Below are 26149 nucleotides of genomic sequence, written 5' to 3' on the forward strand. Positions count from 1 at the left end.
CCTGTCCCCAGCACCAGGATAAAAATATCCCAAGGGAGTGGGCGAAGGATCGGGAAGAGCAGGATTGGCTCCACAGGAATGGGAGAATCCCGGAATCCTGGAATGGTTTGGGTTGGAAAGGACCTTAAAGCTCGTCCCATTCCATGGACAGGACAGGGCTGGATTTGGGATGGGAAAAAGGCTGGATTTGGATAAGAGAGAGGCTGGATTTGGGATGGGACAGGGACAATTCCCACCATCCCAGGATGCTCCAAGCTCTCTCCAACCTGGCCTTGAGGATTTGATCCTTGATGGAAAATATTCCTTTCTTTTGAGTCAGGGAACAAAATCCTTGGATGCTGCAATTCCACCAGGAAGCAGCTCAGTGCTGTCACATCCCATCCGTTCTCCTGGAGCCAGGCTGGGAATGTTCCCCGGGAAAATGGAAGGATCCAGGGAATCCCCAGAGCCCCTTGCAGGCCTAAAGGAGATCTGGGAAACCTGGAGAGGGATTTGGGATCAGGATTTTGTTGGGATCACCATGGATCCCTTTGCGGGGAGTCACTTCCACGGAAGCTGAGGGATTTTTGATCCCGCTGGGAATGAGGAGTTGTTTTCCAGAGGCACACGATGTTCTCTCCTGACGGGAGTGGCAGCGGGAAGGGGCAGCCTCTGTTTATCCGGAGGAAGCTGAAATCCAAACTCCTGCTCCCGTCACTGCCGGGATGTGGGAATGGCTGGATTTGGGATGGGGAAAAGGCTGGAATTGGATGGGAAAGGGCTGCATTTGGGGTAGGACAGGGCATGGAATTCCCAAACCTCCCCAGCTTCCCTTTCATGCTCCCTTGGGAGTTTCCATCCAGGAATGGGATTTTCCTTCTGGGAATTGGATCTTCCATCTGGGAATGGGATCCAGAGGTGCTGCTGGATGGATGCTGCACCCATCCCTGAGGTTTTCCATGTGGGATTGAAGGATGGAGTGGAATGAAAGGATTTTTCCACATTTGTGGAGCTTTCCGGGGATAAGAGGGTTCAGAAGTGCTCCTGGTTTGTATTTTCCAAGGGAAAAGCAGGTTTGGGAATTTCAGATATTGAAATAATTTATCCAAGATTTCCTGCTGGATGGATTTCTGGGAAAAGTGGAATTCAGCCGTGGCCAGGGCAGAACTGTGCTGCTCCAAGGATGGGAATTAGGGATTTTTCCCATCCATTGGATTTGGTGCTGATGGATCCAACGGAAAATTCATCCTGGATTTCCATCAGGGAGGGGAAATTCCATCCCTCTCAAACCAGGGCCATCCCTGAGTCCACTGGAATTCCTGGGATTCTCTGCACAGATCCTCAGGAGATTCCTCAATCCCATTCCCTGATTCCAAAATCCAGAGGGTTTCCATCCCTCTCCCTGCTGCTATTCCAACCACTCCCAGGGACAGAATTCCCTCTCCCCCGCCCCAGTCCCCAAAATTCACTATTTTTCCAAATAATTTTCCCTCTTCCCAACATAACCCAAAGGATTTTCCCTTTTCCAAGCACTGCAGCAAAGGGAGGGGCAGGAGCTGCTGGAAGATTTCCTCCTTCCAGCCTTTTCTGTGGAAAACCTCGGAGCTGCCGGAGCCGGGAGAGCTCCAGGCTGTCCCTGCGGGGCCGGAATCTGGGTCACCGAGCTTCCCTCAGCCGGGGATCAGGGATCCAGGGATTAGGATTCACCTTGGATTAACTCCGCCTGCCGGCAAGGTCCCGCTGAAAAACGGGATAAACGCAGCCGGAATCCTGGATTTTTTAGGGATTTTTCCCTTTTATTGCCTTTATTTTTCCTTTGCCTTTTCCAGGTGCCCTGGGAATGGCACATTCCTTGTCCTTTTCCCACTGTGCGCAACCAATTTGAATCAAAATTCCGGATTTCTTGGGAAAAAACGATCCCAAAAAACCAAACTCGGTGTTGTCCTCTTAAAATCCTGATAAATTTTGGGCAAATCCGTCAAATCTTTTTGGAAAAGGCATTTACTCAGCTGATTCCTCAGAGTAAAAGAGGTGGAATTTGAGTTTGTGCTGTTACAAATTCCATTCACCTGGAATGATGCAGTTTCTGTGGGAATTTCTGCTGTGGACAGGGTGTGAATAAAGTCCTGGAAATGCAAATCAGAAATTCGGGAAAAGTGGGATAAGCCGAGCCTTTGGATAATCAATGGAGGCAGGAATTTTTCATATAACAAAGATGAAACTGGGAATTGCATCCCAGGAATTCACTGGGAGGCAGAACTAAGGAATCACTGACATTCCCGTGTTTCCTTTTCCTTCTCTGTCTCATCTTTGGGAATTTTCCTTCCCAGACTCCTCCCTGCAGCTCGAGGGAGGAAATGAATCCCAAGAAACCTTGGGAGCGACAGCTCTGGAGCCGTTCCTGGCCCTGATCCGACTTCCTGGAGCTGCCGAGGGCAGAATTCCCAGCACGTTCCTTTGTTCCCAATAAACGGAGCCGGGAGCTCTGCACGGGAAAAGTTGGGAAGGAAAATCCATGAAATATTCAGCGGCTGTGCCGAGCTGACCCAGTTATTCCGCACGCTCCGAGCGCCGCTCCGGCACGGAGCCAGCACGGAGCAGGGAAGGACACCGGGGTGGCATCTGGACACGGAGCTTCCTTGGGAATGGAAAAGGTTCCCAACCGGTGGGAATCTTCCCAGGAGGCTCCGTAAAAGCTTTGGAAATTCCGCATGGAAGGATTCCATCCTGTGGGGTCACGGATTGAGGATTAGCAGTTGTGTGATCCCAGAATCTGGGGCTTGTTCCCAGGAGGAGAATCTTGGTGATTCCGAAGTTTGGGAAGGAAATCCAAAATTTGGGAGGGAAATTCCAAATGCTCCAGCTCCCAGGTTGCTCCAAGCTCAGCTGGATGAGCTTGGAGCAACCTGGGATAAGGAAAGTGATCCTGGGCCATGGCAGAGATTGGGAATGGATCTCTTGGAAGATCTTCCCACCCAAATTGTTCTGGGATTCTGGGACTCACACAGGATCCAACAGCTGAAGGGATTTGGAGCCTCTGGAATCTCTCCCAGTGCTTTCGCCCATGGATTTGGATCCTGAAAGGAGACGTTTGGATATTGGGAAAACTCCCTCACAGAAAGGGTTTTCCAACCCTGTCCCCATTCCCAGAGGGACTGAAAATCCCTGTGGGTGTGGCCCTTGGGGACAAGGATCAGTGCTGGGAATGGTTGGACTCCACGACCTTGGAGCACTTTTCCAACCCCCAATATTCCATGATTCCATGAATTCCCACTGAGCTCCCGGCTGTCCTTTCCCTTCTCCATGGAGTCTGGAGAAACCCCTTCCCATCCATGGATCAGCTGGGAATACTGGGAATATTGGATAAACCAAATCCCTGGCTTGGCCCATCCCAGACCGAGCCGAATCTCCCTTCTCCAACAATTTCCCATCACTGGAAACACCAATTTCTCCCGAAATTTGATTTTTTTTTTTCCGATGTTTTCCTTGCTTTTCCACTGCAGACCGGCCGGATCGAGCCGAACTATCCCAAAGTTTGTGGTCACCAGGGAAATGTGCTGGACATCAAGTGGAACCCCTTCATTGATAACATCATCGCCTCCTGCTCCGAGGACACCTCGGTGAGCCGGAATTCCGGGATGCAATTCCCAGACCCATCCATCCTCCCTATCCATTGATTCCCTATTTTGATATTTTCCATGGCATTTGTTTTGGGAATGCTGAGGGACAGGAGATCAAAGCCAATCCCAAATCGTGCCCAGCCTGACTTCTGGGCCAGAATTCCCTCTGTTCTTTGTTTTCTGGACACAAATCTGGAGGATCCAGAGGGTAATTCCCACGAGGGGCAGCTGAGGGAGCTGGGAATGCTCAGCCCGGAGAAAAACAGGATCTGGAGGGAATTCCAGGCTCTCCACAAGTCCCTGACAGGAGGGGGGCAGCCAAGGGAGGTCCCAGGGAAGGTTCAGATCAGAAATCTCCAGGGAGACAATGGAAAAGAGGAGCTAAAATCCTGGGGAAAACCCAGTGTTTGTTAGAGCAACTAACCTGGAAAATCTGGGAGTCTTTATCCCAAAGGATCCCCAAATGTGGAGTCTGTAGGGTCAGATTTGGGGTCTTGGGACAAGGAAGGACTGGGAGTCCTGGGAATTCAGGATGAGGATTCCAACGCCCTGCCTGGATAACACCATCTACCCTGGCTGGAATTTTCCCAAGGGATCCCAAGGATTCCTTATTTATCCTTGAGGAACAATCACAGCAGCGAGGGCTGATCCTGGAATTCCTGAAAGCTTTTTTTTTTGGGAAGGAACTTTGAAGGCCAGGGATGCTCCAAACCCCATTCCAGGTGTGGATCTACCCTGGCTGGATTTTTCCCAAGGGATCCCAAGGATTCCTTGTTCATCCTTGAGGGACAATCAACAGCAGGGCTGATCCTGGAATTCCTGGGCAAGACAGGAATTCAGGGGCAGGAGTTGAGGTGCTCCAAACCCCATTCCAGGTGCGGATCTGGGAGATTCCGGAGGGTGGACTGAAGCGGAACATGACGGAGGCGGTGCTGGAGCTGTACGGACACAGCCGCCGCGTCGGGCTCGTGGAGTGGCACCCGACCACCAACAACATCCTCTTCAGCGCCGGCTACGACTACAAGGTCGGGCTTCCTGGGGAATGCCGTTCCAATGGGCTTTCCCGGATTTTGGCACGGCTGGGAGTCACCTGTGGGTGGCCAGAGGGGGGTTGTGGAACGCTGGAATGGTTTGGGTTGGAAGGAGCTCAAAGCTCATCTTGTTCCGTGCTTTCCATAGGCCAGGGAGACATTTCATGGACCAGGAACAGCTTCCATGACCAGGGAGACATTCCATGGACCAGGAACAGCTTCCAAAAACCAGGAACAGCTTCCACAGTTCAAGAACAGTTTCCACAGATAAGGGGAGAGCTTCCATAGGCCAGGGAGACATTGCAGAGACCAGGGAGACATTCCAGAGACCAGAAATGGCTTCCATAGGCCAGGGAGACATTCCTTGGATCAGGGAGACATTCCGTAGATCAAGGAGACATTCCATGGACCAGGAACAGCTTCCACAGACCAGGAACAGCTTCCACAGATCAGGGAGAACTTCCATAGACTGGGGAGACATTCCATGGACCAGGGAGACATTCTATGGATCAGGGAAACATTCCATAGACCATGAACAGCTTCCATAGACCAGGAACAACTTCCACATATCAGGGACTGCTTCCATAGACCAGGAACAGCTTCCAAAAAACAAGGAACAGCTTCCACAGACCAGGAACACCTTCCATAGGCCAGGAACAACTTCCATATATCAAGGAGAGCTTCCATAGACCAGGAACAGCTTCCATAAGCCAGGGAGACATTCCATGGAGCCGGAGCAGCTTCCACAGACCAGGAACACCTCCCACCGTCCCGGGTTGCTCCAAAGGCTGTTCCCGCAGTGCTGATCTGGAACCTGGACATCGGCGAGCCGGTGAAGATGATCGACTGCCACACGGACGTGATCCTCTGCATGTCCTTCAACACCGACGGCAGCCTCCTGGCCACCACCTGCAAGGACAAGAAGCTGCGCGTGGTGGAGCCGCGCTCCGGGAGGGTCCTGCAGGTGGGATGGGCGCTTGGAATGGGATTTCAGTGAAGGGTCCTATGGAATGTCGGAAAATATCCATCGAGTGCTGTAGGCGCTCCCAGCGGGACGTTTTCCATGCGGTGGAATGCGGGTGCCAGCCTGGCTGTGGAGATGGTGGGGAGGGCTTGGACTCATCCCAAGCAGAGGAGTTTGATTCCATTGTTAATTAAGGATTTGTGGAAAATGTTGGGAATAAAAGGAAGACGCAGGGGAAGGTCCAGAGTTGGAGACTTTGATTCCGTTCTTAATTAAGGATTTGTGGAAAATGTTGGGGAATAAAGGGGAAGGTGCAGGAGGTTTGGAGGAGGACAGTGGGTTCTCCCTGATCCTCGGGAAAATGGGAATTTTCTGCTTGCACTAGGGCAGGTGCCGAAGGACAGAGCTGGAATTTCCACAGGATGAGGCTAGGGGAGCAAGGAAAGGGCTTTCCTGGGATGAGAGCTGGATCCAAGGGGAATTCCAGAGCTCACTCCTGTCTTGCAGGAGGCCAGCTGCAAGAACCATCGCGTCAACCGCGTGGTTTTCCTGGGAAGCACCAAACGGCTTCTGACCACGGGCGTGTCCCGCTGGAACACCCGGCAGATCGCCCTCTGGGACCAGGTGGGTGCTGGGATCCCCCTCTGTCCCTGCTGGAATTCCAGCTCCATCCCTGCCAGGATCCTGCTCTGTTCCTACTGGAATTCTGCTCCATCCATGCTGGAATTCCTGCTCCATGCCCACCAGGATCCCTCTCCATCCCTGCCCAGATCCCTGCTCCATCCCTGCTGGAATTCCTTCTCCATGCCTGCTGGGATCCCCGTTCAGCACTGCCATCAGGACACGGCTAACACGGGGATTTTCCTGTTTTCCAGGAAGATTTATCCATGCCTTTGATCGAGGAGGAGATCGATGGGCTCTCGGGGCTCCTCTTCCCGTTCTACGACGCTGACACCCACATGCTGTACCTGGCTGGGAAGGTAGGGATGCACGGAGCATCCGGGTGTGCCGTTCCCAGAAAAATCTCCCAGCATTCCCCAAGGGATTGGGGCTGGAATTCGGATCCTGGAATGGTTCGTATGGAAAGGGAGCTTCCAACTCATCCAGTTCCATGGATGTCCCTGCTATGGGACACATTCGATCATCCCAGGCTGCTCCAAGTCCTGTCCAACCCAGGATATTCCAGTGATCCAAAGGAGCCACAGCTTCTCTGGGAATTCCATCCCAGCCCCTCCCCACTCTTGCAGGGAACAATTCCTCCCCAATATCCCCTCCATTCCCGCCTCCTAAATGCTCCTAATCCTGCTTTTTTCCACCTTCTCATTTCCAAATCCATTCCCATCCCTCTTCCCTGCTGCTCCAGGGTGACGGCAACATCCGGTACTACGAGATTGGCTCGGAAAAGCCCTACCTGAGTTATCTCATGGAATTCCGCTCGCCAGCTCCGCAGAAAGGACTGGGTAAGGGTGGAGGTGCTGCTGCTCCGCTTCCCAGAGCACGGAAAAGGGGGATGGGGAAGGTGCTGGATTGAATGGCACGAGGAAAAGAGTTTGGAATGGGTTTGGGTTAGGTTTGGATTGGGATTTTCCAAGCTGGAATTGCATGGATGGGTGATCCCAGTGCCTCTCCGGTTTGGGATTTTCCATGGTGGGAATTGTGTGGAGGCTGATCCCGGTGCTCTCCGCAGGGGTGATGCCGAAGCACGGCCTGGACGTCTCCGCCTGCGAAGTTTTCCGTTTCTACAAACTCATCACCCTCAAGGGGCTCATCGAGCCCATCTCCATGATCGTCCCGAGGCGGGTGAGACCTGGAATGTGGGAATGAGCGTGATCTGGAATGTCTGGGTGGCTCCAGAGCCATGGACATGCCCAACTTTGGCCAATCCCACGCATGGCTCTGTTCCCACCATCCCTGGAGCTCTCCATCCTTACTCATCCGATGGAATTTCAACCACAAAACAGGAATGTTTTTAGGGAATGTTTCTCCCATGGGTTGGTCTCACTTGAGTTTTGAAAATTTTGGGGAAAATATCTCTTGGATTGGGGTTTTCTGGGAAGCAAATCCAGCTGCTGGTCAGGGCTGGGTGGAGGACATGATCACAGGTTCTCTGCTCCAGCCAGCACTTCCCAAATTTCCTCCCTGTGTCCAGAGTTTCCCAACGATCCGGGTGTTTATTCCCTCTGTGGGGGAGGGAATTATTCCTCAATTCCCAGGGAGCGGATTTCCAGATCCCATTGCTCTTCTCTTCCTGTTTTCCCAGTCGGAAACGTACCAGGAAGACATTTATCCCATGACTCCGGGGACGGAGCCGGCCCTGACCCCGGACGAGTGGCTCAGTGGGGTCAACAGAGGTAAACCCACCCGGGGGGCATCCCAAAAACATCCGGGATGTGGGAAAGGGCCACCACATCCCGCTGATCCGACGGCTCTCTGCAGATCCCATCCTGGTGTCGCTGAAGGAGGGATACAAGAGGAATTCCAAGATTGTCTTCAAGGCGCCAGTGAGGGAGAAGAAAAGCGTGGTGGTCAACGGGATTGACCTCCTGGAGAACGTCCCTCCCCGCACGGAGAACGAGGTGGGGTGGCCCTGGAATGGGAATGGGAATGGGATCTGGGGATGAACCTGGAAAGGCACTGTGCTGCCAGTCTCCATCCCAACAGAGGCAGGAGTGTGGGATCCCTCCAGGGATGGGAGCCGGGGATCCAGCCCATGACCCTTTCCCATGCTGGACACCTTTCCCAGGGACACCATCCACTATCCCAGGCTGCTCCAATGTGGCCTTGGACACTTCCAGGGATCCAAGGGCAGCCACAGCTTCGCTAGGAATTCCTTCCCAAAATCCCATCAAAATCTCCCATCCTTCAGTTCAAATCCATCCCTTGTCCCCAAAATCAGCCAAGTTATGGCCCATTCCCATCATGGATCTGGCAAAATCCTGGGATGAGCTGATGTGATCCCAGCAGCTCCACCCCTTCATCTCCATCCTTGTTTTCCAGCTGCTGCGGATGTTCTTCCGGCAGCAGGACGAGATCCGGCGGCTGAAGGACGAGCTCTCGCAGAAGGACATTCGGATCCGGCAGCTGCAGCTGGAGTTAAAGAACTTCCTGAACAGTCCCAAGAACAATTGACTCCAGGGACGTTTTCTAAAGAAATTCCTTTGTTTCTACTCCTGAATTCCTTGGATCCACTCACCCAGAACACAATTCCGGAGTCCGCGGCTGCCGAGAGCCTGGAATCACGTCCTGCGTGTCTTGTCCGGCACTAATCCCGCTCTAACCTGATTCCTGGGAAAGCCTGGAGGCTCCCAGTAAGTCGGAGCCGTGTCCTGTCCGTTGGGATGAGCCAGCCCGGGGCAGATTCCCGGCAAAGCGCGAAGCTTCCTTGCTATTAATTTTTTTTCCTATGCAAAAATGTGACAGTGGGAGCGGAACTGGAAAAGGGGCGGGAAGTGGGAAGGGCTTGATCGTCAAAGGGGGTTTCCATGTGGGAATCCGGGATCCTTCCCGTGCTGGGAAGCTGGGATCATTCCCATGGGAGCAGGACGGGATCCTTGCTGTGGTGGGAAACTGGGTCATTTCCACGGTGGGATCCCGGGATCCTTCCCATGATCCTTTCCCATGTTGGGTGCCCAGGACTCTTCCCACGGTGGGATCCTGGGATCCTTGCTGTGGTGGGAAACTGGGATCATTCCCATTATTGTAACTCGGGATCCTTCCTGTAGTGGGAACCTGGGATTCTTCCTGCAGCTGGAGCCTGGGATCTGTCCCAGTCCCCTTTCCCAGGGTGAGAATCTGGGATCATTCCATGGGGGAAATTTGGGATCCTTCCCGTGGTGGGATCCTGGGATGTTCCTGGGGGTGCTGCCCCATGGATGGAGCCCAAGGAATGGATCCTGAGGATGGATCCCGAGGGATGCACCTGGAGCTTGCCAGGCTCAGCACTTTGGACAATCCCAGGCTTGACGGGATTTGCCCGGAGCACAGGGAATGCCACCAAATCCCATTGGTTTTTCCTGGAGATCCCAATTCCCACTCAATCCGAGCTGCTGGAGCTCCCGGCGTTCCCAGCGCGGGTCTGTCCCGTCCGTGTCCCGCGGTCCCTGCTGCGTTCCATGTGCTGTCATTCCCGATTATTTATGCTCCCACGGGATAGTGATGGAATAAAATCTTTTCAGAATACCAGAACCGTGTTCCTGCCTTTCCTTCTCCATCCAGGGGCTGGGGGGATCCCAAGGAAAATTCTTGGATGTGCTCCCCCAGACCAGGGAATGGGGAGAAGCCGAAGATGGATCCTGGAATCCAGCATGGATCCTCATTCCAACATCCCAACATTTCCAGGATCCAATTCCAGAGGGAGGAAAACACGGAGCGCTGGCCCTTCCCTGGGATCCAGGAGCTCCTTGCTCCCAGCCTGGCAAGACCAGAGAGGATTTTCCAGGAGAAAGGCTCCAGTTTTCCTGGGAAAACCCCCCAGAACCCCCCATTCCCAAGGGAAAACATTCCAGGAGCTTCACTCAACCCCAGCCTCTCCCTGGGCTTCATCCAAAGGATTTAGGGAGCCAAAGGTGCTAAAACCACCGAGCATTCCCACTTTTCCAGAGCTGCAATACTCTCTTCTTATGGTGCTAAAAAAGATCTGGGAATCCCCGCTTTTCCAGGGCTGCCATTCCTTGTTGTCCCATTAAGAATTCCAGAGGCGGGATTTGTATCAAAAGCTTTATTGAAATTCCTCAAAGCCAAACAGACAAAAACTCCAAAGGTGGCTCTGCCGGGCCCCCAAATTCCCAAAAAAACCTGGAGCCGCTGGATTTCTACACATGGAAGCTTTCCTAGGAAATCCAAGTCACTTCCAAAGGGATTTTTCCCGTGGGATCTGTACATTCCCCAAGGATTTTCCATTTTTTTTGCCTTCCACAAGGTAAGAAAATACAATTTTCAGGAATGCCCATGGAATTTCAGGCATGTCTCCTGGAATTCCTGGCTTTCCGGGTGGAAAAATTGGCATTTTCCAAGCGGTTTTTCCTGGATTAGGGGCAGAAATTCCAGAGGGAACTAATTGGGAAAGTGGGGAGGAGTTGATTTATTCCAATGTCGGGAAATTTGGGAATTTGGGATATTTTTTGTAGAGATCCCCCTTTTTTTTTTAATGCCTGCCATTTCCAGGGATTTGGCTGCACTGGAGCCACAAAAATCCCCAAAAATTCCCCTAAAAACCCCAAAAATAAAAAAAAAATCCCTAAAAAACCTAAAATTCCCTCCCAAATTAAAGGAAAACTGGGAACACACAACACACAGGGATCGCAAAGTCACCAGCTCCGAACCCATCCCAAAAAATCCAACATTCCCAAAAAACCAACGTTTGGTCACTATTTACAAAGAGGGAATTCCCAAAGTTGGGAAAAGGGGCTGGAAATGGCAGCATTCCCAAAAAAAAAAAAAAACAACCCATGGAGCAAGGCACCACTGCCACCCCAGGGAGGAGGCCTGGCTGCCATTCCCGAAAAAACGTGGATTTGGGAATGGCAGAGGTGGGAAAATCCCGGCTCATCCATGGATTTCAGCTCGGTTCTCTCCTTGTTTTGCTTCTGAGATGTCCAAGCTCCGCTCCAAGAATTCCCAACTCGGGTCCTACTCAACTCTCGCAGTTCCAGGGATTCAAGGAAAAGGATCCAAGGAAAAAATTCCCAAAGAATCGGAGGAGGAGCGGCAGTAAAAATAGGATTTTATTCCCTTCCCACCCTCGCTGCTCCCGCTCGGTTCCCACAGCAACGTTACAATCCGGAAAAAAAAACAAAAAAAAAAAAAAAACCAAAAAAAAAACAGGAAAAGAAAAGGAAATCCAAAGGGTCGGGAGTGGGAAAAGGGGGAATTCCGGGATAAAAACAGTCAAATCACAAGAGGGAATTTTTTCCAGGGAAAAGCTGCTCAGTCGTCCTCATCCCCCTCATCCTCAGGCTCTCGTTTCCTCTTCTGGCCCCGCTCTTCCTCTGGAAAAAAGAAAGAATTCCCATTATTCCAGGAGCCACATTCCTGCTTTTCCGGGAATTCCATTTTCCATGGAACTGAGGTGGTTTTTCCTCAGGAAAAGTGGGATTGGTTCCGTACCAGGCTCCTCCTCGTCCTCCTCGTCGTCCACCTCGCCGTCGTTGTAGCCTTCCTCATCCTCCTGGAATTCCGGGAAAAACCGGGATGTAAAACTTGGGATCAGCCCAGAAGCTTTCCCAATATCCCAATTTCCAAGGAGGGAAAGTCCTTGGAATGTCCTCAGCAAGAAGCCACCTCCCAGTATTCCCGTTTTTTATGGAATAGCAGGAGCTGGCACTGAAATCCCAGGGAATCGATCCTTGAGCTGGAGCTGGGAACATGGGAATGTGCTATTCCCAAGTTTAGGAAAACTGGGAATTATGGGAATGGGAAAAGCTGGATTGATCCAGAGCCTCCAAGCAGAACTGAGGGGGCTCAGGAACATTCCAGAGGGGCAGGAGGGGATTCAGGGCTGGAGGAGAGGGAAAACAAATTCCTGGAATTCTGTTTTCCCCTTTCCCAGCCCACTTTCTCTCCCCCAATCCCATTTTCCTGCCTCCAATCCCACTTTCCCCTTTCCCTTTTTTCTCTCCCTCAATTCCATTTTCCCTCCCAAAATCCCATTTTCCTTCCTCCAACCCCATTTCCCCCCCTTAAACCCCATTTTTCCTCCTATCCCATTTTCCCTCCTCCCATCCTTCATCCACCCCGGCACAAAGTGAATCCTAAAATTCTCAAATCCCAGATTTCCTGCCCAGCCCTTCCCAGCCGGATCCTGCGGATTCCCAAGGTGGAATTCCAAGGCTCACCTCCTCCTCTCCGCTCACATCTTCCTCCTCCCCTTCCTCCTCCTCCTCCTCATCCTCCTCATCCTCCACTACCTGAGCGTCGTCGTCGTATTCCTCCTCTGGAAAAACAAAATCCATGGAAACAGTTGAGGTTTTTGGAGTAATTCCACCCAAAATCTGGGAATCTGAGCAGAGAATTCCTTAGGGGCAGCACAGGATTGTCAGGGAATGCAGGGCTGGAGTTGCTCCAGCTGCTCCACTTCCCACTATTCCCAAGCATTTGGGAGCTGGGGAATCCCAACTTTTCCAGGAATAGATGGAGCAGAACTTTCCCACCATGCATCAGGAGCCTTCCCATGGACACAGAATTCCAGCCTTTTAGGCGATTCCCAAAATTCCCAGCAGAAAACTGGGAAGTGCCGAGCCCCTGGAGCGCTTTCCATGTGTTTGGGAACCTTCCCAGAGTTCCCACTCAGCATTCCCGGGAAAAGTGCACATCCAGCTTTTCTGCTGTGCTGCTGGGATGGGAGAATCCAGCAAATTCCCTGGGATCAGCTGGATCCTCATCCTGCGATGGCTCCGGGGGCAGCCAGGGAACAGTGGTGCCTACAGCACTGAGATTCCCTGGAATTTCCTGGAATTCCAGGCTGTTCCTTCCTCAGCTCCCGGCACACATTCACTGGTGCTCTCCCAGTGTTTTCCATACATGGAGGAGCTCCCTAATTCCTGCATTTTTCCATGCCCATGGAAACCCTTCCCCATGAGGATTTCCACAGTTCCAGGACATTCCTTCTTATCCATGCTCATCCCTGCTCCCGTAATTCCTTCAGTCCCTTCCCGTGGTTCCTTCCCAATCCCACCCCTCCATTATTCCCAGATGAAGGAATGGGATTTTCCAGGCCCTGCCACCTCCTCCCCTCACTCCTGTGGGATGCAGGATCCATGGAGCACACCCCACGTACCGTCCTCATCCTCCTCCTCGTCATCCAGCCCCTCCACGTATCCCTCGGCGTCGGAATCCGGCGCTTCCTTGTCGTCCCGGTCTTTCACTAGGGATAAAGCTGAGGAAGTTGCTGCTTCAGGCCCTGCCCGGCTCCTTCCCGCCATTCCCTCAGGACACCCAGCCCCTTCCCCTCATTCCTTCAGGTCCTTTCCCTCATTTCCTCATTCCTTTGGGACATTGAGGTCCTTCCCCTCATTCTCTCCCTCATTCCCTCACGTCCTTCCCCTCATTCCCTCATTCTCTCCCTCATTCCTTCACTCCTTCCCCTCATTCCTGCATTCCTTTGGGACATGCAGTTCCTTTCCCTGATTCCTCCACCTCATTCCCTCAGGACACTCAGCTCCTTCTCCCACTATTTTTTTTTTGGGACACCAAGATCCTTCCCTCTCATTCCCTCACTGCTTCAGGTCCTTCCCTCATTCCCTCAGGACATGGAGATCCTTCCCCCCATTCCCTCATTCCTTCCCCTCGTTCCCTGAGGACACACGGCTCCTTCTCCCACCATTCCTTCGGAACAACGAGGTCATTTCCCTCATTCCTTCAGGTTCTTCCCCTCATTCCCTCACTCCTTCCTTTCTTCCTTCCCCTCATTCCCTCACTCCTCCTCATTCCTCCCCTCATTCCCTCACTCCTTCCCCTCATTCCCTATCTCTCCCCTCATTCCCTCACTCCTTCTTATTTCTCCCCTCATTCCCTCTCTCCTTCTCCTCATTCCTCCTCTTATTCCCTCATTCCTCCCCTCATTCCCTCTCTCCTTCTCCTCATTCCTCCTCTTATTCCCTCATTCCTCCCCTCATTCCCTCTCTCCTTCTCCTCATTCCTCCTCTTATTCCCTCATTCCTCCCCTCATTCCCTCACTCCTTCTCCTCATTCCTCCCCTCATTCCCTCACTCCTTCCCTTCTTCCTTCCCCTCATTTCCTCAGTCCTTCTCATTCCTCCCCTCATTCCCTATCCCTCCCCTCATTCCCTCACTCTTTCCCTCATTTCTTCCCTCATTCCCTCACTCCTTCCCTTCTTCCTTCCCCTCATTCCCTCACTCCTTCCCTTCTTCCTTCCCCTCATTCCCTCACTCCTTCCCTTCTTCCTTCCCCTCATTCCCTCACTCCTTCCCTTCTTCCTTCCCCTCATTCCCTCACTCCTTCTCCTCATTCCTCCCCTCATTCCCTCACTCATTCCCTATCCTTCCCCTCATTCCCTCACTCCTTCTCCTCATTCCTCCCCTCATTCCCTCACTCCTTCCCTTCTTCCTTCCCCTCATCTCCTTCTCCTCATCCCTCCTCTCATTCCCCCACTCCCATCGCTCGCGGTGCCGGTTCCCACTCCCGTACCATCCTCATCCTCCTCCTCGTCGTCCAGCCCCTCCACGTATCCCTCGGCGTCCGAGTCGGGCGCCTCCTTGTCGTCCCGGTCGTAGCCGTCCAGGTACGTCAGCTGCGGCAGCAGCTTGAACACGTTTTCTCTGTAGTCGTTCAGGTTGGTCACCTCGCAGTTGAACAGGTCTAAGCTCTTCAGGTTTTCCAACTTTTTCTGGGAAAACAAAACGATTTGGAAGGTTTGCTGGCGCAGGAATTCCCCCCAAAGGCAAGGATCCCACGGGGAATGTGCTCAAGGGATTCCTGCGGGTGTTTTGGGCTCCCTGAGATGGCATGCATGGAAAAAAAAATGGGAATCTTTACAAAAAACACCACAAATTCCCAAATTGCCTGACCTTGGAATAAACCAACTCCTCCCCTCTTTCCCAATCAGCTCCCTCTGGAATTTCCGCCCCATTCCAGGAAAAAAAACTTGGAAAACCACAGTTTCATTTGGGATTTGGGATGGGAAAGGCTCTCCCTGGAGTCCTGCAGCTCCCAAATCCAAAGGAATAATTGATATCCAGGGAAGTATCCCAAAGGAGCCAGATCCAGGAATAGCTGATGTCCAGGGAATTACCCCAAATGAATTCTTGCAGATGGAAGCAGGAATGGAGCAGCTGGACACAAGAACTTTGATAAGAGAGGTTTAAAAAATGGAATTATTTTTCCTTAGAGTACGAAAAATGAAAAACACATGGAAATGAAATAGGAATTTAATTCCTGGGGGTTTTGTGGAATTTTTCTTTGGGAAGAAGTTTGCACTGCTCACAAATTTGGAAATCCTAAAAATAAAATCCAAAGGAATTGAGTATTTATATCAAGGCTTGTCCAGGATAAGAAATACCAACTCTAAAGGAACATCTCCCTTCCCTTTATGTGGAAAGCACTTGGGAAAAAGGCCTGGAAATGGGAAAACTGGCAGAGCTGGGAGCACTTCCAGGCTTTTCCACGAGTTTACCAGCTCTGCCTTTTCCCTGTGCTGCAGGAAAGGAGATCCAGGAAGGAGCTGCTCCTGCAAGGATTTTCATGGGAACCGTAGTGCCTGGAGACGGATCCAGAGCCTGCAGAATCCTGGGAAGCTGCGGCCATTCCCGCCGGGAATGGGGGAGCCCGGCCCGGCAGCCACTAGAGGGAAGCAGCGGCTCACCGGGAACGGGGACAGGGAATTGGGATGCGGCCTGGATCCCGGGATTCGCTGGGGTTTTGGGAAGGAATGAGGGGGGAGGATCTGGCACAGATTCCAGGAGCGACATTCCCTGGGAGCGCCCAAGGCCGGGCTTGGAGCAACCTGGGATAGAGGAAGGAATTCCAAGGGTTTGGAATGGGATGAATCCCATTCCTTGGAGCAAAACCAACTCCCCAGGACTTAGGATGCAGGGGGCAGGAATAACTGGGATTTTGGGAAGGAATGAGGGGGGAAAGACCCTGGCACAGATTCCAGGAGCATTGTTCCCTGGGAGCGCCCAAGGCCGGGCTTGGAGCAACCTGGGATAGAGGAAGGAATTCCAAGGGTTTGGAACGGGATGAATCCCATTCCCAGGAGCAATCCCGACTCACCAGAGGTTCTATTGTCCCGAGATCTTTAATTTTGTTGCCGCTTAGGTTTAGGTGCGTGAGGTTCGGACACTTCTCTGCCAACACTTCCAGGCCTCCTGAGATTCTGTTGTCGCTCAGCTCGAGCTGCAAAGGCCCAAAAACATCCTCAACAATCCCACTTCATCCCATTCCCAGCCACTTTTCCCACACGCGGGGAAGGGGGAAAGGAGGGGTTTGGCTCGGGGAGGTGGGATTTACCTTCTTAAGTTTGTTTAACTTTGGTAAGTTTGCGACTGAGGTTAAGCCGACGTTGATTGTGCTGAGGAATTCCAGCTCCTCAAACTCATCCGTGAGGCCCTCGATTTTCCCTTCGTACGACCTGCAGTTGTCCAGAACGAGCTCTTTCACCTGCAAAGGGAAGAAATCATGGAAAAACAGAAGGAATTTCAGGGAATTCAGGAGGTTTTCAGCAGAGAAATGCAGGAGTTGGAGTTGTGTTGAGAAGAAAGGCAAGATCGAGGTAGTGCTGCTGATCCCAGAAACTGAGGGTAAAAAAAATCCCATAATTCCCAAAATAAACTCCCAAATCACTCATTGGGTTGAAATTTAGATAGAAACCCCCCCCAAAATAAGGAAAATAAGTGAATCTTTTCCCTCAACAGTGTTTAATTATGAGGATTCTCCAGAGGATCCATGTGGGGATAAATAAAAGAGGTTTTTCCCCTCATGTGAGGGAAAAAGCCCCCAAAATTCTCAAAATAAGTTCCCAAATTACTTATTGGGTTGAAATTTAGGTGGAAAATTCATGGATCTTTTCCCTCAATGGTGTTTAATCATCAGGATCCTCCAGAAGATCCATTTGGGATAAACAGTTTTTTCCTCTCATGTTCCCCACACACACCCGGAGTTCCCGCCAAAATAAAAAGGCGGGAAAAGTGCAATGGAGACGGATCCTCCTTATCTGTGTCCCTGCTCCGTTATCTCATCCCAGCACCCCCAGACACGGAGCCAGGAGAGCTTGGGATCCTCACCAGGAAGCCCCAGGTGGGTTTTACCTCAGAGGAATTTGGGAATTCCTCACAGGAATTTTGGGAGCTGAGGGGAGCAGGAATGGAGGGAAGGGAAGGAGCCCAGAGCTCTCACTGAGGGACAAACAGCTCCAGCCCTGATCCAGGAGGTGGGATATCCATCCCTCCATCCTCCCTCGGCATGGAAACCAGGGAATTGCACAGAAAACCAGTGAATTAGACAACAATTCCCTCAGGTGTAGAGCGGAGACTCAAGGAAGAACTGGAAACAGTCCTGGATACAAAGGAAAATCCCTCTGCACCAAGGGTGATGACCCAACTGCCTTTTTTTCCCTTTTAATTTGTATTGTTTTGGAAACTTGGAATGTCTTGGCTCGGAAGGGACTTTAAGGATCATCCCATTCCCACCTCCCAAAGGAATTTTTTACAGAAAGTTGTTTCCTCCCGCTTTTCAGGAAGTTTGGTGCACAAGTGCCACATTCCCTCCTTCCCTGTTTCCAGCGCTGGGCAAAGGCACAAATCCAACAAATCCATGGAGAAAGCTCCTGGAATCCAAGAGGCCACTTTGGAAAGCTTGGATGAGCTCAGAGACAGTTTGGGAAGAGCAGAGCACATTCCCAACCCTTCCCAAGAGCAACATAGTGTCGGTGTTAACTCCCTGAATCCCTGGGAACAACAGCACTCCAAACAAAACTCCAGGATGGCTCCATGCCCTAAGAATCCCCAAGGAAATCCAGGAGGATTCTCCAAGGAAAGCAGGAGGAAATGGATTTGTGGGATTTTCCCCAACACCCCACCTTCCATGGCACATTCCCTCTCCATAAAATCTTGGAATTTCAAGGAGGAGAAGCCGTGGGAGAGGCCATCAATTTCCACAGCACCTCTAACAGGGAAGTTTTCTAAGGATTTGTCTCCCCCAAAATTCCAAGGCAAGAAATTCTCTAGATTTCCCACTCCAATCCCACCTGGAACGCAACCAGACCAACAAAAGCTTGGATGAGCTTCCTCTCAATCCCGGGATTACCGGAGCTGCTCCGAAGGCTCCCGCGAGCCAATCCCTGCTCCAAGATCATCCCAAGCTCAAGAACCCAATTAAAATCATTAATTAATGAAATTCCAGCTGCAATTCCAAGCTCTCCGTGATCCAACCCCACGGCGCTCAGAGCGGTCCCATTCCCGGTGGGAAACAGGGAAGGATTCCACAGAATATCTCCCAGCAGCTGCTCTGTGTCTGCCTGGCCACCGCTCCGGAGCTCTTCCAGGTTTTCCAGAGCCCTTGGAATTCTGCCCAGGGCAGGGAGGGCAGCAGGTGCCATGGCCCGTGGCCACCGGGGATTCCCATTCCATGGGATTCCCATTCCAGGGGAACCTCAGCTGCTGCTGCTGCTCAGGAATGAGGAGCTGACCTGGAGCAGGATCCCATTCCACAGGGAAGGGAGAATTCCCAAGGGTTTTCACCCTTTTCCTGCCCCAAGGCAAACAGAATTCCTTCCCCAAACCCCACAGGATTTGGGATATGGATACAGCCCTGCAGGGCATTTTTGGGAATATCCCAGATGGGATAAACTGATTCCTGAGGAAAGCCAGGATCCTTGGGAATGCTCCATTCCCGCCCCTTTCACACCAGCTCATCCCAACGGGAATTCCAACCTGGAATCAGAGAATCCTTGGAAGACACCACTAAGCCATGGAATCCAGCCACCAATCCAACCCCACCACTTTTCCAGATTAAACCTTTCCTGGGAATACCAAATTCCCATTGGGAATACCCAAGATGGGATTCATTGATTTCCAACCAGTTAACCATGAGCATCTCCTGGCTGGGAATGTGCTGGGAAGAGAATCCCAAAAATCCTGGGGCAGGCAGAGACAGTGCTGGAAAACAGCCATGGAACATGACCCAGTTCCTGGGAAATCCAGCATCCCAATTCCATGGGAATCCCGGGAATCATCCAGCCTGGAGAATCCCACAGCAGAGGCAGGGAAGGGACTGGATGGGATTAACACGGATGCTGGGATCGGGAGCAGAATTCCATCGGCACCTCTACGGATGGAAGCGGCACCGCGGCTGCCGGGGCTTCCCGGGGATTTTCTGGGATTTCTCCAAGCTCCAGTTCATGGGAATTCCCCCTAGCCAAGAAACCCTGCTCCCTTCAGCAGCTCCCAGGTGGATCCGAGGAATCCAGGACTCCTGAGGAAAGCCAGGATCCTTGGGAACATGCTCCATTCCCGCCTCCTTCACACCAGAATTTCCAACCCAGAATCAGGGAATCCTCGGAAAAGACTTGGAAGAATCCATGGGATGCAGCCATCAATCCAACCTTTCAGGATTAAACCTTTCCCAGGAACACCAAATTCCCATCGCAGGAAGTTCCAACTGGACCTCAAACTCCTCCCAGCTTTCCCAAAATTCCCATTGGAATTCCTGCTCTGCTGCAAACTCCTTGGAAAACCCCCCCAAGAATCTCAACTCCCAACATTCCGGGATCCCTGAAGTTGGAAAAGGCATCTACGACTGAGTCCAAGCTGAGCCTGATCCCAGAGCTCCGAGTGTCACATCCAGGAATTCCTTGGACACTTCCAGGGATGGGAATTCCACAAGGGCTGTCCTTCCCAATGTTTCTCCACCTTTTCCATGAAAAAATTCCTGCTGATGTCCCACCTGAGCCACCCCTGGCTTTAGGAAGGAATTTTGGGAAGGTTCTTTGCTAATCCTCCCTTTTTTCTGGGAAAAACCAGGAAAAAAGCCAAAGTTTCTCCTTCCCTCCAATCCACAGGGATTCCATCAGGTATCAAACTTTGACTTTTATTCCTCTGTTTTTCCCATTTTTCCCACTTTTTTTCTGGTATTCTGTTGGATTTGGTTTTTGCCTCCAGAGAATTCCTTTTTTTTGGAAAATGCCAAATGTTTAGATGGAATTTGGGGCCAACCAAGGATTTTTTTCCCACATTAAATCAAATTTTCAGGCTATTTTTAACCCCCCCAGCCACCCCTGCTTCCCAGTATTTGGATTTCCCTTGGGATTTTCCGATGGGAATGAGCACAAAAGTGCTATAATCTACCCAGGTGAACACTTCCTGAAGGAAATGAAGATCAATTAATTAATTATAATTAAAATTATATTAATAAAAGAAAAATCACAATTTTGCTGTGATTTGTAAATTTAACGGGATAAAAAGTGGGAATAGCTGGGGAAAAAACTGCCTGAACACCCAAAAATTCCCATTTTTCAGGCAGTTCAGGCAGTAAAATCCATTTTTTTCCTGACACTGAATTAATATAAAAAATGAAGGGAAAACTGAAAACTTAAACAACAAAAATGAGATTGAAGAAGAAATTTCTCCACAGAATCCACCTGAGGATGTTTTTAGGATGTTTTATTATCAGGATGTGACTTTCTGGGATTATCCAATGGAAAAGCCCAGAATTCCATGGAAAAATAGGAGATCCAGGTGGAAAACATCCCAAAGAAGCTCAGGAAAAAGCACAAAACCCCATCCACATCCAAAGATTTAATTCTGATTTCAGGATAATTTAAATCAAAAAGCAGCACTGAATTCAAGGAGATTCCCAAAACTCAGGGATTTTCCCAGGATTTCTTGGTATTCCACATAAAATTGGGAAATAATAATGACAAACACTCAAAATTAAGGGAAACAACTCCCAAACTCATCCTGCCTACCCAAAACTTCCTAAAATCCAGGAATAAATGACTTGGCCATCAATATTCCTGCCAAATCCCAATTGCAGAGGGTGGAATTAGCAGGACTTTCCCTTAATATTTTAAAGGAACAGAATTCCACCCACAAACTTCATTCCCTAAAAAACACGTGCACACAGCTAAAAACACAACAACATTCCCAACTGGAATTTTCAGCTCTCTGCCTAAAAAACTGGGATTTAGAACACTCTGGGGGGATCAAGGCACCAAATTCCCTGAAAATTCCAAGGAAAACCCAGCGGTGAAAGGTGAAATGATCCCGATTTTCCAGCTCCCCGCTGCCCATTCCCAGCCCTGAGGAGCGGGGAAGTCCCTCCAGCTCCGAGTTTTCCCAACTTTTTTGGCGTGAGACGAAAGCGAGCGGAAACAACGCAAAATGCGAGCACGGAAAAGGGGAAAATTGAGTTTATCCCTTTGGAGGCTGGTTCTAAACATCGTTTAAAATGGGGAAGAAATCCCAGCGATGAGGCTGGTGAGGCGAAATGGAGGCAAAAATGAGCAAAAAATAGAAAACTATTTTAAAAATAGGGGGGGAAATAATGAAAAAAATCAGGGGGAAACAAGAAGGAACAGGATGAAAAGGCGCAAAACACTTCCCAAGCCCAGTGCTGCCTCCCCACAGGGCCCTGCCCAGGAAGGAGGCGGATTCCCCGCTCCGCGCTGCTCACCGGGGGGAACCGCGGGGCTCCTCCCGGTGCTCCCCCGGCCTCATTCGGACCTCCCGCTGTCCCACATAGTCAATAAAACCCAATTTTTCTACAGCTTTTTTTTTTTAAATTTTTTTTTTTTAATCCCAACGCGGCCCTCACGAATCTCCTCCCGCCCCGCGGCCGGCGACAAAATGGCAGCGCTGCCCGTCATGTCGGGAGGGCCCCGCCGCAGCCTCCGCAGCGCCTCAGCCCCGGCGCCAGCGGGGCTCCCTCACGGCCCCGCGGGGCCGCCCGCGGCCGAGGCAGCGGCGGCAGCGGCGGCGGGAGGAGGAGGAGGAGGCGGCGGCCGTGAGGGGAAGGCGGGGGGGCAGCACAGAACATGGCGCCGCGTCCTAGTTGCGCTGCGGTCGCCTCACGGAGCCCCCCGGCCATGGCGGCTGTACCGCGGGGTTTGCCGTCGAGTCGTCCCCCACCCCCTCCCGCTCCTCTCGCCGTCCTCCTCCTCTTCCTCCTCCTGCTCGCCCAGGAGTTTTTAAACTTTAAAGCGCAGCTTCCGCCGCCCCGCGCCCGCCTTTGTCCCCCCCCCTCCCCGGAGCACACCGCGCTCGGTTCGGCCGCCGCGTCCCGCCGCGCTGCCCCGGGCGCTGCCCGCTGAGGTACGTTCGCCCCCCGCTCTCCCCTTCCCGCAGCCTCCGGCGGCTCGGGGGACGCGGCGGGGCCGGGGCTCGGTGAAGCCTCCCCGGGCAGCGCCGAGGGCCCGGCGGGGCGGGGGGGATGAGGGGAAGGGGCTTCCCCGCCGCGGGTTCGCGCCCCGCCTGCCCCCGGCCGCCTCCCGCCCACTCTTTTTGGGGTGGTTTTCCTATTTTTCCTCTCCTTTCCTCCCCCCTCCCCCCGTTATTTTCTTGCTTGTTTTGGGGGTTTGTCGGGTTTTTGGTTTTTTTGGTTGGGTTTTTGTTGGTTGGTTTTTTGTTTTTTTTTTGTCCTGCCAAAGTTTTTCGCCGTCCCCCGTTTATTCCGCCAGACGCGGAACAACAACCTGAAGTCCGGCCCCGGGGGAAGGAAGGGGGGGAAAAGGGGGAAGAAGGAAAAACACGCACACACATCCAGCCTTTTTGTGCGTGTGTGGGGATGGAGGGGGTGGAGAGTGCGTTCATTTCTTCCAATATTATTTTTTATTATTCTTATGATTATTAGGATTATTATTCAACGCTCGCGCTACCGGCGGCGATGCCCCATTGCTCGCAAAATAATAATAATAATTAAAAAAAAAAAAACAACAACAGGGAAAAAAAAAAGCCCAAAGCAAACCCAACCAACGCTAAGCGTCGGTTTCAAAATTCTTTCCTTTTATCTTCTCAGCATCTGGAGAGAGGGAGAGAGAGAGAGAGAGAAAGGGCGCGTTCATGAGGACTACAAAGTTACAAATATGGCTCCCCAGTCTCTCTTGCCTGATCACTGCAAAGAAATGAAGACGCACTTTAAACTAAACCATTCGCAACTCACTCGCAGTCCCTGCCTGCCTCTCCCTAGCCCAGCACCCTGCACAAATATTTGCCAACTAAACACGCCGAGAGAGAGAGCAGCGAGCAACTTATTTTTTATTTAATGCACGGCCAGCCCCTCTCCGAGGCATCGCAGCCCGGCACGGGCAGGAGCAGCCCCGGGGAGCCCCCGAACGTCCCCGGAGCGCCCCGCGCCCCCCAAAGCGGGGGGCACAGCCCCCCACACGCACAGGTAGGCACCTCAAGGGCAGCAGCGGCCCCGCCAACACCTGGCACGCTCCACCCCGCCAAAAAAAAAAAAAAAAAAAAATTAACCGTGGGATGCCTTTTTATTATTCTCATCATTAGCGTTATTAGCATTAATTTTTTTTTTTTTTTTTTTTTTGGCATTGCATTGCTTACATCTGAGGGCGTCCTGTTCCGCAGCTCTAAGTGGATCCTTTTCTTCATGTCCATGTCCGTGGCTGGCGGGAGGCGCGGAGGGTGCGCGGCTCGGCTGGCGCAGTGACCCCGTGCAGAGCCCCCCGATCGCGGGGCGCGGAGGGACTCGGGCTCGCCCAGCGCCGCTCGGAAGCCCGAGCGCAGCACCGCGGCGCGCACTAACCTGATAACCGCGGGGGCGGGCGCTCCGGGGGCTCCGCCGGGATGGACGGCCCGAGCGGCCAATCGGAGCGCGCCGCTGCCGCGTCTCGGCCAATCAGCGGCGCGAGGCGCGGCGGAAGCCAATGGGGGAGCGGCAGTGCCGGGCAGGGGGACAGCCCGGCGCCGAGCCCAGGCTCATTCCGCGCTGCCGCCTGATGGGGACGGAGCGGCCGCGGCTCTGCCGCGCCGGGCACGGTGCGCGCTGCGCCCTGCGCCCGCCCGAGCCTGGGGGAGGCGCCGGGGCGGGGAGCGGCGGCCAAACCGGAGCCGCCCGGCCAGGGGCGCGCAGCCAGGAGGGAGGGAAAGGTGCGGAGCGAGGCACGGGAATGGCGCGGGCAATGGCGCGGGCCCCGGCGGCGGGGGGCGGGCGGAGCGCGAACGGCGGGCGGAGCGAGGGAGGGGCGGCGGCGCTGAGGGCGGCGGGAGCGGCCGGGTCCCCGCGGCCGGGGCCGCCCCGGCGGGCTGGGAGCGGCTCCGAGGGGAGCGGGCGAGGGTCGGGACCCCCGGGAAGGGCAGGGCAGGGCGGGAGGATCCCCCGGGAAGGTCCCTGAGGGACAGCGGGGCCCGGCCGTGCTGAGGTGGAGCAGGGCCAAGGACGGGAATCCTTCACTTCGTAGGAAAGATGGGATGGGGTTTTTCCTTGGAGTGCCAGGATAAGGGGGATGGATTCAGGCTGGACGAGGGCAGAGCGAGGTGGGATATTGGGAAGGAATTCCTGTCTGGGATGGAGCTGTGGCTGCTCCGTCCCTGGCATGTCCCAAGGCAGGCTGGGGCAGCCTGGGGCAGGGGAAGCTGTTCGGGTTGGAACTGAATGGGTTGAAGTTCCTTTCCAAGCCGAATCCCAGGAATTCTGAAGGAAAACTGGATATTCCATGAACAGCAGAATGGGGCTGAGAATGCTGGAGAAGGGAAGGATCCAGGAATCCTCAGAGCCTTTCCCAGGGCCTAAAGGAGCTCCTGGAGAGGGAGTGGGCCAAGGAACAGGACACAGGGAATGGCTTCAGACTGGGAAGGGGGAGATGGGGGTGGGATGTTGGGAAGGGATTCCTGGCGGGGCTGGAATTCCCAGGGCTCCATCCCTGGGATGTCAGGGTGGCCATGGAGCAGCCTGGGATGGTGGGAATGATCCCAGCCTGTGGAATGGGATGAGCTTGGAGCGCCTTCCCATCCCAAACCATTCCCTGCTCCCGGATCCCTTTCCAGGTGCTGCAGGATGAGATCCAAGGCCAGAGCTGCTCTTTTCCAAGGATTTGGGATTTCCAAACTGTTCCCATCAGCCGGAGCAGAACTCAGGTAAAAAAGTGCTTTGATTCCTTCTATAATCCCTGTTCATCCCTTCCTGCTTTTCCTGGAAAACACAGGGCTGGAAAATCCCAAAGAGCTGTTGGAAAGCATCAAGGGAATGCTGAAAATCCTTGGGAAACTTGATTTTATCCACGTATTTTACAGGTCAGGATGGAGATGAAGTCTCAGCTGTGAGCATGGAAAAATTCCAGGAATGTGGATAAAACCAGCAGGAATTATGTTGGGAAGGGGACAGGAAAAGCTGGATCCAGCTCCAGGTAAAAATTCCAATTTCAGCAAAAGAAAACTGCAAAATGTTCCTTTTTTTGGGATGTTTAAGGGGTTCAGGATGGAAGTTTGGGATTGGCTGAGAAGTCTTTGATTGGAATGAATATTCCAAACTTTTCAGAATGTTTGGGATTTGGGAATGAGGCAGAATTTGATTTGAGCTCTGTTTAAATTTCTCCTTTCCAGGTGTGTCCAGAGGTGGCTCCTGGGCTGAATCTTCGGGAACTTCTCATGGAATTTCTGCTCCTGCTGCTGCTGAGAACCTCTGGAAAATTACGTTTCTCCTGGAGAAAAGATTGCTGGGACAAGCTGGGATTTCAAAGGAATTTCTGGGAATCCAGAGCTGCTTTTTCCTTTGTTTTTTTTCCAAGGAAAAATGTGGATTTTGATTGTTTGAAGGTGCAGAAAATTCCATTTTCTGTCGTTATTGAGGGAATTTATTCCCAGTTCCAAGCCAACATTCCATGTTTAAAGCTGCTCCTGTCAGTGTTTGTATTCCAAGAGTTTGGGAATTTAAAAAAAATGGGAATTATAATATTGGGAATAAATCTGAAGGGTTATTTTTGCATATTTCAATTTCCTTCTGTGATTTTTTTCATTCCTGGTGGTTTTTGTCCTGCTTTGTTTTTATAGGAATTTTGAATCTGTGGGGTTGGTTTTTAATGGGAATTGTTGGGATTTTTTCCTTGTTTGTTTTTATCAGGAATTTGGAATTTATGGGATTGGGTTTTA

The 26149-nt window shown here is 52.2% G+C and overlaps 2 protein-coding genes and 1 long non-coding RNA gene across 6 annotated transcripts; 2 read left to right on the plus strand and 1 right to left on the minus strand.

The window, feature by feature from the left end:
- The first annotated feature begins 3296 nt into the window (after positions 1 to 3296).
- On the plus strand, positions 3297 to 9779 carry CORO2B (coronin 2B). The gene is made up of 10 exons (XM_064388817.1): positions 3297 to 3599; positions 4475 to 4624; positions 5430 to 5594; positions 6102 to 6218; positions 6470 to 6574; positions 6958 to 7054; positions 7282 to 7394; positions 7855 to 7945; positions 8031 to 8170; positions 8592 to 9779. The coding sequence occupies exons 1-10, from the start codon at positions 3312 to 3314 to the stop codon at positions 8721 to 8723; spliced, it is 1398 nt and encodes a 465-aa protein (XP_064244887.1). The 5' UTR covers positions 3297 to 3311; the 3' UTR covers positions 8724 to 9779.
- Positions 9780 to 10296: 517 nt separating this feature from the next.
- Positions 10297 to 23846, minus strand: ANP32A (acidic nuclear phosphoprotein 32 family member A). 2 transcript variants are annotated; one of them, XM_064388597.1, is made up of 8 exons: positions 23606 to 23846; positions 16560 to 16709; positions 16323 to 16445; positions 14739 to 14937; positions 13369 to 13455; positions 12428 to 12525; positions 11700 to 11760; positions 10297 to 11581 (listed from the first exon to the last, which is right to left on the minus strand). In XM_064388597.1, the coding sequence occupies exons 1-8, from the start codon at positions 23657 to 23659 to the stop codon at positions 11520 to 11522; spliced, it is 834 nt and encodes a 277-aa protein (XP_064244667.1). In that variant the 5' UTR covers positions 23660 to 23846; the 3' UTR covers positions 10297 to 11519. The 2 variants fall into 2 exon arrangements, with proteins under 2 accessions (XP_064244667.1, XP_064244666.1); XM_064388596.1 differs by having other exon boundaries at positions 13369 to 13467.
- On the plus strand, positions 21708 to 25987 carry LOC135280564 (uncharacterized). 3 transcript variants are annotated; one of them, XR_010347451.1, is made up of 5 exons: positions 21708 to 22357; positions 23061 to 23435; positions 25049 to 25138; positions 25295 to 25407; positions 25604 to 25987. It is a non-coding gene; the product is annotated as an uncharacterized LOC135280564 (long non-coding RNA). The 3 variants fall into 3 exon arrangements; XR_010347450.1 differs by lacking the exons at positions 21708 to 22357; positions 23061 to 23435 and adding an exon at positions 23986 to 24151; XR_010347452.1 differs by lacking the exons at positions 21708 to 22357; positions 23061 to 23435 and adding an exon at positions 24514 to 24538.
- Positions 25988 to 26149: the final 162 nt, after the last annotated feature.

Source organism: Passer domesticus, chromosome 14 (genome assembly GCF_036417665.1).
Source record: "Passer domesticus isolate bPasDom1 chromosome 14, bPasDom1.hap1, whole genome shotgun sequence".
NCBI classification, from domain to species: domain Eukaryota; kingdom Metazoa; phylum Chordata; class Aves; order Passeriformes; family Passeridae; genus Passer; species Passer domesticus.

Excerpts from the sequence above, each read along its gene's own strand:
- CORO2B (XM_064388817.1), top strand. The coding sequence starts at position 3,312 with ATGGATCAGCTGGGAATACTGGGAATATTGGATAAACCAAATCCCTGG. Across the intron at positions 5,595-6,101 it reads GCTCCGGGAGGGTCCTGCAG|GAGGCCAGCTGCAAGAACCA; the intron begins GTGGGATGGGCG and ends CCTGTCTTGCAG. Across the intron at positions 6,575-6,957 it reads TGCTGTACCTGGCTGGGAAG|GGTGACGGCAACATCCGGTA; the intron begins GTAGGGATGCAC and ends CTGCTGCTCCAG.
- ANP32A (XM_064388596.1), bottom strand. The coding sequence starts at position 23,659 with ATGGACATGAAGAAAAGGATCCACTTAGAGCTGCGGAACAGGACGCCC. Across the intron at positions 13,468-14,738 it reads CGAGGAGGAGGATGAGGATG|CTTTATCCCTAGTGAAAGAC; the intron begins GTACGGGAGTGG and ends CAACTTCCTCAG. Across the intron at positions 12,526-13,368 it reads CGAGGAGGAGGATGAGGACG|AGGAGGAATACGACGACGAC; the intron begins GTACGTGGGGTG and ends TTGTTTTTCCAG.